Source organism: Alosa alosa, chromosome 17, assembly GCF_017589495.1.
Source record: "Alosa alosa isolate M-15738 ecotype Scorff River chromosome 17, AALO_Geno_1.1, whole genome shotgun sequence".
NCBI classification, from domain to species: Eukaryota; Metazoa; Chordata; class Actinopteri; order Clupeiformes; family Clupeidae; genus Alosa; species Alosa alosa.
Genome location: NC_063205.1, coordinates 27135711 through 27150710, shown reverse-complemented (window position 1 = coordinate 27150710; position 15000 = coordinate 27135711). Strand labels below are relative to the sequence as shown.

Here is a 15000-nt window from a genome sequence, read left to right as displayed (position 1 = left end):
CGTGCCAAACGTAAAAATAGTTTAAAAGACTGGTCTTGTTGTTCTGAATGTGTGCTGCGCTATCATGTCAGGTGTAGCCAGTTCCATTGATTACATTACATTAGCATCTACTGGTACAGTATGCGTTAGCGTGTGCAGCTATGCAGTTATGTGAACATGTGTCATATGAGGTTGGTGCCTGAATGCATATGGACATAAAGGCACAGAAGCTGTGACTGCGGCTATGTGCATTGTATACTTATCCAATTAAGATCAGATCACCCAAAACTCATGTTTAAATACCAGGTGTGACTTGGGCCATGGATTGTATGCATGTGTAATGCATAGTGTGTGTGTGTGTGTGTGTGTGTGTGTGTGTGTGTGTGTGTGTGTGTGTGTGTGTGTGTGTGTGTGTTGCAGTACCGTGATGTAGTGTCCTGCTGTGTAGAGCCAGTGGCACAGAAAGCCCAGGCTACAGACAGTGGCACTGAGGCTACCTCTCTGAGGGTCACCAAACAGGTCTAGCCCTGGAATGAGATCGCCCTCTGCTGAGTAGGAGGAGTACTGCAGGTTTGCCTGTGGATGGGGGAGGGACGCCTGCAACAGAGACTTTACAACACAAACACACCTTCACTAGTTTGCCTGCTGGAATGCTTGATTTAGTGCATTGATAATACTACAATACTACTTGGCAGTGGTTCTAGGATGTCTATAAAGCTGTGTACACATTGCTGCCAATTCACTGGTCACCCGACACTCAACGCTTCAAAAGTGACAATTATTTTAGCACAAATGGTTCACATCACAAATGGATATTTCGCCTTTGTTGCCGATTTGCATTAACATTCCACAGTCTCTCGTTGCTAGTCTCTTGCAGTCTGAATTGGGCTTGAGAACTGAGACTGTGTAAGCAATTTCGACTGACATCCTCTATGGATAAGAGGTAATGTGAGCTTAGTGAAATCGAGGAGAGATGAGGGTGAGTTGGCAGAATCTGCCACACTGGAACGTGTGACGTGTTGGACAGGGAAGGAGGGTTTAAACCAAGTAGGAAAGGAAGGTGGGGTCAGTGACAGCTGTCAATCATCCCTGTGGACTCTTCACAAACTTCACTAATCATTAATTGTCCTTAATCTGGCATACAAAGATTCTAATTAATGTCATAAAAGCAAGTTAGAGACAGGCCATGATAACAGGATAATTCCACGTCAGTACACAGAAATAATCTGACTATTTCAGAAACTAGCCTTGTTTCCGGTCAGGTCCAGTATATATCAGGTGATGTGATGGAGAGAAATATTTGCTTAAGTATAAATTTTGTTTAAGTCTCTCTATTCCAGTGATATATCTGCTTTAGCGTTTACTGTGAGAGTCAGTATTACTGGTGTGTCATTACCTTGAAGAGGTGAGCAGAAAGCAGGCAGCATTTTGTACGCTGACTGATATCAGATATCATTGTGTATCTGTAGACACAAGTGTAACATAACATTCAATAATGCCATCTTACAGACCACATAAGAGGCACAACATAAAACAAAACATAACAATTTCAACCTTTCTACACAGACAATAGCACAAAATATGATAATTTACCACTAATGTGATTTCTACATTTCTACAAAAGCCAAATAACCACTCACTATCTTGTCCAATCACACAATTCAAAAGACCGACATTAATTGGTTCACTGGATAAGGTTGAGTATGGACTGATGACTGATCAATGTGAACTATTACTGGGTCGTGATACTCATTACCACAGCAGCAGTCAAACGTACTGGGCAATCTTGGCCGTCAGTATGGCCCCTTGTAGGCAGCCCCATATCCCAGCCTGCTTCAGGATCTGCTGAGGGGAGAGGCCCTCCCAGGACACTCCGTCCCAGGCCTCCAGCACCCCGGAGCCCTGCAGGGAGGAGTCCAGGGCCTTGGCCCAGAATGAGTGCGCCACCCTGGGGGACAGGGAGGATGGGAGAGGGTAAAACAATGTTGTAGTATGTGTCCTCTATTCTGACGTTATAGAGATACCAGTCCACAAGGAACTTCTTGTCAGATTTCAATGACGATTCTGATTCTGCTTTTGATGGGATCTACTTGTAAACTGCACACTATGTGACCAAACAAGTCATTGTAAAGTCTTAAGGTGACAATTATAGTACACAAAAAACAAAATACCTCCTGTTTCCTTTGTAGAAGTGTAGGTTCCCTAGGTCATGCAAGGTCTGAGCTCTGAGCGAGTTTAGCTTGCAGGCTTGGAGAGTCTCTGTGGTATGCACAATGCAAAACAAACAGAAGCCCATGAACTTATTCAAATATTACAAATAGTGTGTGTGTGTGTGTGTGTGTGTGTGTGTGTGTGTGTGTGTGTGTATGTGTATGTATGTGTGTGTGTCTGTGTGTGTGTGTGTGTTTGTATGTGTGTGTGTGCACGTGTGTGTGTGTGTGCATGTGTAAATGTCAAAAAATGTAAATCAGGTTTATAGGTATCCTTGCGTAAACAAGGAATTTGGTCTCTGCATTTATCCCATCTGTGAATTAGTGAACAAACAGAGCACACAGTGAACACACAGTGAGGTGAAGCACAATGTGGATGTGGGCATGGGAGAGCAGTGCTCAACCACTTCCCCCGCCCACATTTTTTCTACTGGTCGGGGATCGAACGGGCAACCCCTCGGTTTCGAGCCAGAAGCCCTAACCAGTAGGCCATGGCTGCCCCCGTGTGTGTGTGCGGTGTGTGTGTGCGTGCATGTGCATGTGCTTGTGTGCGTGCGTGTGCTTGTGTGTGAATGTGTGTGTGTGTGTGTGTGTGCGCGTGTGTGTGCTTCCTCACTGGCGCTGCTGTTGAGGGAGGACAGGACCAGCGGCGTCTGGGAGGGGGGCAGGGGGGGTAGGCAGACGGAGCCCATGGAGCTGAAGTCCTCTGTGGACAGGTCTGGGGGCGAGACGGAGGGGGGCTTGCACACCATCCTGCTGAACTCCACCCTGCCCGGGGTGTGGACGCTTGTGTCCTTGCAGAAAGGAACTTCAAAAGCTGCAGAGGCAATAAGACTCACCTAAGTCATACATTGCTGCGTTGCAATTGCAAATTTAACTTTGTATTACTGTAAGTATTGTGTTTATTTGTGGTATTTGTGTGAGATCATAATCTTTGAAAGATTTTAAGTAGTTATACTTAATTAAATATTTTTGGTTAAAAAGTGTCACCCCCCAAAAAAGTCTGGACCCAGCTGGTCGTCCTCAATAAAAGAATTCTGACTACACCCCTGTCAATGGAAGATTGCCATTGCCAAGACAACTTGAATCCTACAGAACTCCACAAAGCTCTTTTAATGTTATCTGAACAGTGGGGATGGCACAAATTATTAATATGGCAATATATTGTATAACTTCTATTTGCAATACACTATTACTGGGTTTGGCAATTAGGGGTGATATCACAGGGCTGGGTTAGGTAATTTGGGGTGATAATGTAGTGTGATAGTGTAGGGTGATATTACAGGGCTGGTTGTGATAATTAGAGGTGATAGTGTAGGGTCATATTACAGGGCTGGTTGTGATAATTAGAGGTGATAGTGTAGGGTGATAGTGTAGGGTGATGTGATAATGTAGTGTAATGTAGTGTGATAGTGTAGGGCAGTGTTTCTCAAAGTGTGGTCCGGGGACCACTGGTGGTCCGCAATCTATCCCAAGTGGTCCACGAGCAGACGTAAAATATAATATAGATGAGTTATTTGCAATATTAAATCAACTTGTATCCAAACAGTTCTGCAACACTGCCTATGTAAGCTATGCCAGTTTAAATCATATGAATTCTCTAAGCAAGGTGCAAAGAAAATAAGCAAGGTTGTTCAGTGAGTAGGTCTATTGTGTAATATAGCCTACTGTTGTAGGTCCTTTTTTTAGCTAGGTGGTCCTTGAGGCTTTTTTTATTGGTTAAGTGGTCCTTGGTCTGAAAAAGTTTGAGAAACACTGGTGTAGGGTGATACTCACAGGGCTGGGTGTGGTAATTAGGGGTGATAGTGTATTGTGATAGTGTAGGGTGATACTCACAGAGATGGGTGTGGTAATTAGGGGTGATAGTGTATTGTGATAGTGTAGGGTGATACTCACAGAGATGGTTGTGGTAATTAGGGGTGATAGTGTATTGTGATAGTGTAGGGTGATACTCACAGAGATGGGTGTGGTAATTAGGGGTGATAGTGTATTGTGATAGTGTAGGGTGATACTCACAGAGATGGGTGTGGTAATTAGGGGTGATAGTGTATTGTGATAGTGTAGGGTGATACTCACAGAGATGGGTGTGGTAATTAGGGGTGATAGTGTATTGTGATAGTGTAGGGTGATACTCACAGAGATGGGTGTGGTAATTAGGGGTGATAGTGTAGGGTGATAGTGTAGGGTGATAGTGTAGGGTGATACTCACAGAGATGGGTGTGGTAATTAGGGGTGATAGTGTAGGGCAGTGGTTCCCAAACTTTTACCAGTCATGTACCCCCTGAGACATTATGATCTTCCGGAGTACCCCCAACACCACCAATTGTTAACAAGTTTTTTTTTAAATTGTTTTATTAATAATTATTTTTATCAATTTTGTCGAGAATAGTGAATAGAATCATAAACATAGGATACAAATCTCATCAATAGTCAACATATGATAGGCCTACAAATGTGCTGAATATAATGATTTTAAATAGATCTGCACCTAATCTCACACACAATCATCTTGTTGAATGCAGTGATCTTATCTGCTAGGTGCTTGTCTTTGCCTTGTAACTGGAGATTTAACTCATTGAGCTTTCCAAATATATCGCTAAGATAGGCCAGCTTAGTCAAGAAATGTTCATTAGTGAACGTGCTTGCAGATTCAAACATGCGCTCTTCCTCCAAGAAGAGGCTTACTTGAGCTCAAACACGCCGACAGCACTTTTTACCTCGGAAAGCCTTGCCTCGCTGTGAAACAGTACAGCCTTTTGGTCAGATCCCATCTCCTCCTCAAAGTCGCGGAGAATAGACACGCTTTTAAGGGCGGGTCTTGATGAAATTCACCACTCTCACAACCTCGTTCAAAATCTCATTCAGGTCGGGACTAACTAAGCTGCCTTGACACGAGCGCTTCCCTATGAATAACACAGTGCGTCCATTGCGCATCGTGTGCTACCTGGGCCTAGGCTACAGATAAAATAAAAATAAACAAAAATCCTGTTTTTCACGTCAGTTCGCGCCCCACCTGGCATGTCTCCCACAGTTTGAGAAACACTGTTTTACCCTCTCTGTCTCCACTCTCGAATATTTGGTTAATGCAGAGAAAATACGTTTTTAATGTGCAGTACAAATGCGGAAGTTAAGTTACCAACGTGGGATAGAGAAAACGTTTGAAAAGGCATATGACTTTTCGCGCACCCCCTGAAATCAGTCCACGTACCCCTGGGGGTACGCGTACCCCAGTTGGACAACCGTGGGTGTAGGGTGATACTCACAGGGCTGGGTGTGGTAATTAGGGGTGATAGTGTAGGGTGATACTCACAGGGCTGGGTGTGGTAATTAGGGGTGATAGTGTAGGGTGATAGTGTAGGGTGATACTCACAGGGCTGGGTGTGGTAATTAGGGGTGATAGTGTAGGGTGATACTCACAGGGCTGGGTGTGGTAATTAGGGGTGATAGTGTAGGGTGATACTCACAGGGCTGGGTGTGGTAATTAGGGGTGATAGTGTCGGGTGATACTCACAGGGCTGGGTGTAGGCGAGCAGCAGCAGGAGCAGAGTGCGGCTGTGCTGGAAGGACAGCAGAGTGTGGTGGCCTCTCTCCAGAGACTCTCTGAAGCAGCACAGCGTGTCCTCCACATCCAGGGGCACGCTTACCAGAGACATCGCCCTCTTCATCTCTGGGAGTTGAGAGTATTGGATTCAGAACTTATTATTTTTATACATGTGATTTATGTCCTGATGCCTCTAAATCGGTTGATAATCTGAAAAGGTGTTACACCAATGGGATTATCCCAACCTGATATAGAAATGATATAGACGAGTTTCTGAATAGTTTAGGGGGATTGACCAAATATATTCTTTTTGATTTACTGTGGTTGTTATTGTACACCAATTATGTGTAGCTATTTTTCATGACTTACGAAGAAATCAGTTAAATCATGTATCTAGTCATGTACCTGCTTATTTGGATCTGACTAACTTTAATAAAAACAAGTGTATAATCATTTACATTTTGTGCATTATGTGTGTGTGTGTGTTCCAGCCATAAAGGGTGAAAAAGGGGGACTGAGAGAAAGTGGAATAGAACATTATGTCCAATATTCCAATATGTGGTTTAATGTTCTGCATTTCTCAGTAGTGGGTCACTTTGATACTAAAAGTATGATTCTATGTAATGACTGTATGATATCTGTACTGTCCCTGTGTATATCTGTGTTTGACTGTATTTAGAGAAAAGCGGGAATATTATGACTTTGCAGTGTTTCACTGTTCTGCATGGCTGCGTCAGTAGCTATCTGCTCCGGAATCCCAGGTTGCCACTAATCAGGGTCTGATTCAGTGTAGGGGAGCGCGGGGCACAAAGTAACGCGGGGTTAAATGTAACACAGACTTTTTCCCTAGTTGCAGGGGGTTGATCGAGGCATGCTATTGGTCAGTTAATCACATTACTATGAGACGGTGTTCCACAAATTTTCAGTCAGTATGGACGTGTTTCCACGTAGATCTGCAGCAAAACGCCTTTTGAAGACATCAACGTAAATGTCTAGGTGGTACTTGTCTTTCCATTACTGAGTTGTGGGTGCAGCTCACTGACTCCAATCTTGTATCATCTTAATAACCGTCTTGTAGGCTAAAAATGAACACCGTTTTGAAACATGTAGCCAACTCATAGCAGGAGCTAGCGTGACCCAGCGGGGTTAGTTGTAACGCGCTGTTACAACTAAGCCACTCATACTGTACAATGATGTTGCAATACAAAAATGTGCGCGTATTAGTGCTAGTTTAGTTAGTTTTTATGATGTTTTGCATTTTGCCTCATGTGTTTTCAGGTTTGAGGGCTTTTCTTGGCAGGATTGACCTTGGTTAGACTCTTTGCTTCCATTGGCGCATATTTCTCATGTTATTTCTCCATTATAGAAAATGAAGTCAATTTTTTCGACATCGCCTGTAGTTAGTTCATGACTTATGTATCATAAATAGTCAGATCCTATTCTATCATACACATTCAGATACATTTATTGAATTAATTTAATTAAAAACAGCCTTTTGAATGAGTGTTACAACTAACCCCACATATGGGGCAGGTTGTAACATTTCACCTATCGCCACTCTCGTGGAATTGTAAAAGAACAGTAGCTCCTACAAACAAACTTCCAGTGCATATGTGTAACAGAGATATGTATGTTGCTTGTTAAAAAGTATAACTAGTGAAACTCAAATGATTTTAGAATTATTTAGCCATAACCAAAAAGTGTTACTTTGTGCCCCGCGCTCCCCTAGTCCACGTGAGATGGGATGACCAACGCCATCTCCCGTCAGCCTGGAAGGATACTTAAACCCTAACTATTTCCTTGTCTAGTTAGAGCAGCTGATGGATCTTTAGGTGAAGTCATGCTGTCTCTCCCTTGATGCACATCATTGTAAATAAACTCTGTTCCTGATTTTTCATACTACTGGTCTGACTGGGTCTCTATTAAATCTATGGAATCAAAATTACCATCAGAGTGCACACACACACACACACACTAACACACACACACATACACACACAGGCACACACACACGCACACGCACGCACGCACGCACGCACGCACGCACGCGCACACACACACACACACACAGGCACAGGCATAGAGGTATGCACACAAACACACATACAGACGCACACATACACCCGCACACACACAGACACACATACAGATGCACACACAGATCAAACCAACAAAGATTATTAAAATAATTATGGCATTGGCCTTGTGTATGCCAGAGTTACTTCCTGTGCACACTAAACAACTGATGAAACATCTTGTATTTTATACTTTTTTTTTTTTTTTTAATCCAGTGTTTTTAAATTAAACCTTTGTTGAAACTACAATTACCTGGATGCATAAATTAATCTCCATAGACAATAGCTGACATAGGTATCTCGCTTCGCTAAAAAAGCATTTGCCAAATGAGTACAGGTACAAGTATGAATAAAGCCATATGACTCTGTAACCCAGTGTAGAGAGGTCTGGCGACTTACGACTAGTCTCTGTTGTAGTTATCGAGGCTTTTCTCCCACTGAGTCGGGTCTTGACATTCCAAACACACGTGATCTGTGCACCCACATAGTTTCTGCAACTAATCTAAAAACACAGAACAGAATATACAACAAACACATATTAAGCATATGCAAATAAATAGTGACATTGAAATCACCTCTGCACATTTAATCTGATCATCTACGAGGGAGTTAATTAGTTAGTTAGTTGGTGCATTATCGACGTGGGGAAATGGACCTTTTCACAGCAGCCATTTTTGACATGAAATACATGGCAGGCCCAGGTGTTACCAATGACATTAATAAAGGTTCTGATTCTGCCACACTAAAGTCCTTATAGGTAAGTCCCACCACTCCGCGGCCATCTTGGTAACAACTTTGGGCAGCTATATAAATAAATGGGGAGACATACATAAGAGAGGTCATATTGACATAGAAAAGTACACCAGGCGAATCTGGGTCTAAATCTGATTTGAACTATATAAATATCTCCTCCCAAAATAAGGCTTAAAAAGACATGCCAAAATGTCTGCTGTGAAAAAGGTCTAAGTTCAAAGACGCTATGTTCAAAGACGCTGTGTTATTGAGACTAGGGCCTCTTCCTGTGTGTGCTGGGGACAGTTTCCTTACGATATCTCCGGTGATCTCGGTCGTCTGAGTGTGGTGTGGCTGTGGGGCGCAGGGACCCCCAAAGGCAGCGATCCTGTCCAGTAGCCTCCTCTGGGCGTAGACCAGCAGTGGGGTAACTATGTGTGTGTAGCGCTCCCTAACGTGGGACAAAAAAACACACTCACGTTCAATCATGTGTGTACAATGATACTTAAATCTATCAGTTTTGCCAATTTCTACGCTGTTTTCTTGCTTTTTGCTCGCAGTTTTCTCTACAGAGCTCCCCCTACAGCTTCAGAGTATATATTTTATGACATTCCTCACTCGGTTTGTCTGCTGTTTCCTCCTCCCCTGTTCCTCCGACAACGGTTTACTCGCTTTCTGCTTCTTTTCGCCGGCTCTGATATGAGGAATGTTTGAGAAACTCCATCGCTACCTTGTTCTAGCCAGTGCCTGGTGTGTATGTGTGTAGTGCCGTAAAGCAATTCGTTACATCGCGAGGCCTAGAGACTTTCTGACTCTGGGGCCGGCAAGTTTTTTTGCTCGCTAGGGGGAAGCGAGACGGCCACCATTCAACCTGGAAAAAGTCATAAAACCATTCCAATGACTTCGAAGCTGTTAGGTTAAAGTAAATTAAGCTAAAAAACCTGCATAGTTTCCCCTTTAAGGAAGTTACATCTCAGGCCCGGGCTACACCGCGTCCGCAACTGAAGTGCTCCGTCCGTAGAGTCTACGTATAGTTTTGTATGTAGCAGTAGTCGCTCCGCGAATGGAACGCTTCAGTTAGGGGCCCGATGTAGCCTCCCTGTCACATCGCTTACTTGTGGCTACTATTTATTCTACTGGTCGTGGTTCATTGTCTGCTTGTCTATCCATCCACCTGTCTGTCTGTCTATCTGTCTGCCTGTCTATCCACCTACCTGTCTGTCTGCCTGTATATCCACCTGGCTGTATGTCTGTCTATATGTCTGCTTGTCTATCCACCTGTCTATCTATCTACAATATCTGTCTCCTCCCGCAGTTCTGACCTAGTGTAGAAGTTGTAGGTGAGGGCGAGGTGAGCAAGTGTCTCCCACTTGGCCTGGTAGCCGAGCAGCAAGTCTGTCTGTCTGTCTGTCTACCCATCTACCTCTCTGTCCACCTATCTATCCACCCATCTGTCTGTCTGTCTATCTATCTATCTACAGTACTGTATCTGTCTCCTCCCGCAGTTCTGACCTAGTGTAGAAGTTGTAGGTGAGGGCGAGGTGAGCAAGCGTCTCCCACTTGGCCTGGTAGTAAAGCAGCTCAAGAGTGCTCAGCACCAGGCTCTTGAGCCAGCGCAGGTCCACGCGCGTGCTGTCGTCCAGTGCGCGGCTGAAGTGGAGGCTGGACTCCGCATCCTTCTCGTCCTCGTCGTACACCTTCCACAGCTGCCACATGCAGAGACAGATGGATTATGGGGAAGCAAAAAACCTTCAGGACTGAGGTATGTTCAAATTTGCGAAAGTGTTCTCTGCAAATGTTTGCGAACACTCGCAAACAGTTAGGAGGTAGTTTTCCATGAATATACAGTGGAGCTGGACAATGGGCTGTTTACACCAAACCACTCTTTGCCACAGACATGGATTAAGCCATGGATGAAGATTTTAGTCCTAGACTTAAGGCCCATTCACACCAAGAACGATAACAATAACGATAACTATAAATAAATATTGTTCTCGTTAATATGAATGACGACGTTCACACATAAACTATAACGATAACGACATGAAGAACGATATCGTTGGGGATCACTTTCAGAACGATTTTCAGAACGATAAAAAGCTATTAGCCAATTAGAACCCATCAAATCTTAGGCCTTAAAATAGGCCTTAAAAGCCTTTTTTATCAGTAAAGACCTTCATTGGAGTTCTGCTACCTTTACACCATCAGTTAAATGTGACCCAATGCCGATTTTTTGTTAATATGTGGCACAATTGCACATTGTGTGTGGCCAAGCCTGCACATGTCCACTGACCTGCAGTTTGTCCATCATGTCCATGAGTAGCTCACAGGCCACGGTGAGCAGTGGGGTGAAGGCGGAGTAGACCTGGTCCAGACCCAGGCTCGGGCAGGGGGCAGAGTCTGTGCCCGTGCCCCGCAGCAGTGGAGGGAGGGTGCAGACCTGGTCCCACAGCAGCCCACAGGCACACTGCAGGGACGTCCAGTGGCCGCCGCGATGGGCCAGCACCTGTGACAGAGAGTGGGGGCAAGTGTAGATGTTCAGGTGCAGCAAAGTGTGTATGAGAAAGAGTAGGTGGGCAATTTGAATGTTTATGTTCTAAATCTTACAAATCTTAACACACACACACACTCACACACACACTCACACTCTCACACACACACACACACACACACACACTCACTCACTCACTCACTCACTCACTCACTCACTCACTCTATCTATCTCTCTCTCACACACCTCACACACACACACACACACACACACACACACACACACACACACACACACACTTCATATCTTCCCCACATGTAAGGAATTCACAGAATTCACAAACTAATATAAACCACCAGTGGATTCATTCACAACGATTCTCATAAAAAAAAAACTGGAGATACAGTACACAAACAAAAGAACTGACAGCTAAAACTGAGCAGTGTATCTGGCTCTTATTCTGTCCGTGTCCAAAAACACATACCTACACACACCTTGACCCTGTGCACATGTGCACACACACACACACACACACACACCTTGACCCTGTGCACATGCGCACACACTAGGGGTGTCACGATTCTCCAAATCCTCGATTCGATGTAATTTTCGATTTTAGTCACGATTCGATTCGATTTTCAATCTTTTTTTTAATATTACTATTAATGCATTCCTTATATGTTATTTACTCTTTTTGGCCTTTTCCTTTTCTGTTTCGGGGGGCTTCTATTTTGAAACCGCTTTTTATTTTGAAACCGTTCCAACCGCAAGGTTGTAATGTAAACAGAACTAACATTAGGCTAAAACAGAGACGTGAACATAGTAACCCAAGGTTAGTGTTCATGGAATATGTAGCCTACTTATCAATGTGCATTTTAAGCCTTAAAGTAACTTTGGACTGTAACTAGATCACCTTTTCACTTGCTAAGTTGAGTAGGCTAAGTGAGTTTTAATTGACGTGAATGAATGAATACTTCCACACCAGTGATTTCAAAGTAGCAAGAGGGGCTTTGATTTCGGTAGGTTGATGTGTAGCCTATATTTTAACTGACTGCAGCCTAAAATTAGAGGAGTGTTGACGCTGCAGTTCAGCATGTGCATGTGTGTTTGTGTGTCTTGGCATACATGCTGGACGTGACATTGGGGGTGTGGCTTCGTCGATTCTACTTTTAAGTTCGAAGTTCGAGATTGAGATGTAATTTCGATTGATTTCGATATAAAATTCAAATCGTGACACCCTTAGCACACACACACACTGCACAGTTGTTTACGGTCTTGCTAAGCACGTCTCACACACACACACACACACACACACACACACCATGGCCCTGCGCAGGTGCTGTCCGGCCTTGCTGAGCATGTCCTGCTGGGACACAGGGCTGCGCTGCTGGGGCAAACCCAGGGCCGTGGACTGGACGCTGTGGATGTGGTGACCGTCCTGCTCGCTGTCTGGGTCGCTCTCGCCTGTGACCGAGTCCTCACTGCCCGGAACTGCTGAGGGACGAAAGGGAGACATGGAAGGATCTCTGGGCAGAGGGTTCCTCTCTAAATAATGCAACTCCTCTTAGTGGCAGAGTGTAGCTGAGAGGAGAATAATTGAGTTTTTTCACTTCATCTGTACAGCCACATCATCACACCTTAAAAGCACAGATCGTAGGGCCAGCAGGCCACATTGGAGTCTTAGCGGCTACTTCTACATGTACATGTGTAACACACACACTCCCTCTCTCTCTCTCTCTCTTTCTCTCTCTCTCTCTCTCACACACACACACACACACATAAACAATATTTTCTCTCTCTCAAACACACACACACACAGACACACACACACACACAAACATACACATACACAACACACACTCTCTCCTCTTTCTCACATACAAACACTCTCTCTTTCACACACACACACACACACACACACACACACACACACACACACACACACACACCCTTACCCTGTGTCTTGTTTCTCTGTCCGACGCTGCCCTTCCGGGGGCTGCCCTTGTGCTGGCCGCCCCTGGCGGTGCCAGTGGTGTTAGAGTTGCTGTTGGCGGTCACACACAGGTCAGAGGAGCGTATGCTCTGAGGACCAGTCCTCCAGCGCACCAGCGAGCCAGAGTGGGGCAGAGAGAACAGGCCCCAGGGAAGCTGGCTGTAACTGGTGGAGCATCAGAGAGCAGGGAGCAATATGGGAAGAGTTTATCACCAGTTCCTCATCTCATCATGCACACACACACATACACACACACACACACACACACACACACACACACACACACACACACACACACACACACACACACACACACACGGCAGCTTACCAAGTGTTAGCTGAAATGCGCTGCCCTGCTAGTTGTGTGTGTATATCTATGTGTATTTCTGTGTGTGTATATGTGTGTGTGTGTGTGTGTGTGTGTGTGTGTGTGTGTCTGTGTGTGTGTGTGTGTGTGTGTTTCCTAAGGGGAAGGGGGTTGTCCTGTGAGGAAATTTGTTCACTCCATTTTACCCATCCGGGAGTAGTGTGCACACATTCACACACACTTGGAGCAGTGAGCTGGGAGCCCACACACACAAGGAGCACACCTTCACACCCAGAGCAGTGGGTAACTTTAATCTGGCGTCTGTGTCTGTGTGCATGTGTGTGTGTGGGTGAGTGTATATCAACCAATCAATCACACTGGTGCCGGAACAAATTTTCAGGGTGCAAAAGCAAAAATTTCTAGGGTGCTTGGTAGTAAATTTGACGAGACACTTCGTCCCGCCTCTGTCTATGTGAAAGGAACAGGCGTTCCGCAATTCTGGTACATAAAATCGCGGGGATTTTGGCAGTGTGAAAGGGCTCTATGTGTATATCTGTGTTTCTGTGTGTGTATATATCTGTGTGTGTGTATGTGTGTGTGCGTTTACCAGCTCACCAAAGCTGAGGTGCGCTGCCCTGCTGGTTGAGGCTTCGGTGCAGGAGCATCAGGTGGGTCCGCGCCATGATGAGGTTGACATGGCAACGCCACACCCACTCCTCGCTGCAGACCAGGCGCAGGCGTCGCCGGTGCTGCTGACGCCTCACCAGCAGCGTCAGGTGATGCAGGAGCACATCCAACACCTTACACTCTCTAGGGTATAAACACAGGAGCATATCCAACGCCTTACACTCTCTAGGGTATAAACACAGGAGCATATCCAACACCTTACACTCTCTAGGGTATAAACACAGGAGCATATCCAACACCTTACACTATAAACACACACACAAAAACACATATGAATTATGAACTCACACACACATACACACACACACACACACATGGATTAGCAGGATTAGCAAAAATACTACACTTGCGCGGACATAAAAGTAGACACAAACGCCTTCATGCTAAAACAAACCTTTCTGATTTCTGGGCTTTCAGTGCGAACAATTTCCTCTTCTGTAAGATGTCTCTCTCTTTCTTTTCACTCGAGCTGTTCTTCCGCTTCGAAAGAGAGAAAATGGGAGCGCATTAGGACTATGAAATCCTATGAAATCTTGAAATACCTGACAAATGTAACACTGTGGCAAATAAAAATGTCAGTAAAGCTCGATTTAAGCCTCGATTCAGTACGACCCAACAAACTTTAGAATCATGCTGAATTTTTTGTCCGATCTGTCGTGCAGTTTGAGCAGGTGAGGTCTGATTAGAAGATGTGCATCGAAAGGAGAATGAATGTCCACGTACTGGAGTCGCTCCCAAAATTGAATTGCACTAAAAAAATGGCATTTGCCTGAAGAAGACCCTGTTTGGGTTGTTTAGAGAGCTACTCCAGTGTGTGGACATCCATTCTTCTTTTCATCTTGTCGTGTTGTACCTCCGTCTTGCACCTGGCTTCAAAATAGGTGGGATATGTGCACAGGTTTAGAAGACGTGACAATCAACATTCCAACATTCTGAACTGTGACAACTGGATTAGGTTTCTGGCACATTCAAAGTTTTTGTGGTC

The 15000-nt window shown here is 44.7% G+C and overlaps 1 protein-coding gene across 3 annotated transcripts in view; it reads right to left on the bottom strand.

Moving 5' to 3' along the window:
* cfap54 (cilia and flagella associated protein 54) overlaps positions 1 to 15000 on the bottom strand; it is a 58808-nt gene that overhangs the window by 13525 nt on the left and 30283 nt on the right. For 2 of the 3 annotated variants that reach the window (XM_048268567.1, XM_048268569.1), the window contains exons 32-45: positions 14410 to 14495; positions 13944 to 14138; positions 12984 to 13186; positions 12350 to 12522; positions 10831 to 11043; positions 10050 to 10243; positions 8853 to 8988; positions 8205 to 8307; positions 5701 to 5856; positions 2806 to 3006; positions 2151 to 2238; positions 1757 to 1927; positions 1376 to 1442; positions 403 to 588 (exon numbers count right to left, since the gene is read on the bottom strand). In XM_048268567.1, coding sequence (XP_048124524.1) covers positions 403 to 588; positions 1376 to 1442; positions 1757 to 1927; positions 2151 to 2238; positions 2806 to 3006; positions 5701 to 5856; positions 8205 to 8307; positions 8853 to 8988; positions 10050 to 10243; positions 10831 to 11043; positions 12350 to 12522; positions 12984 to 13186; positions 13944 to 14138; positions 14410 to 14495 — 2172 coding nt within the window. The remainder of the gene's footprint in view (positions 1 to 402; positions 589 to 1375; positions 1443 to 1756; positions 1928 to 2150; positions 2239 to 2805; positions 3007 to 5700; positions 5857 to 8204; positions 8308 to 8852; positions 8989 to 10049; positions 10244 to 10830; positions 11044 to 12349; positions 12523 to 12983; positions 13187 to 13943; positions 14139 to 14409; positions 14496 to 15000) is intronic. The other variant, XM_048268570.1, reaches the window with a different exon arrangement.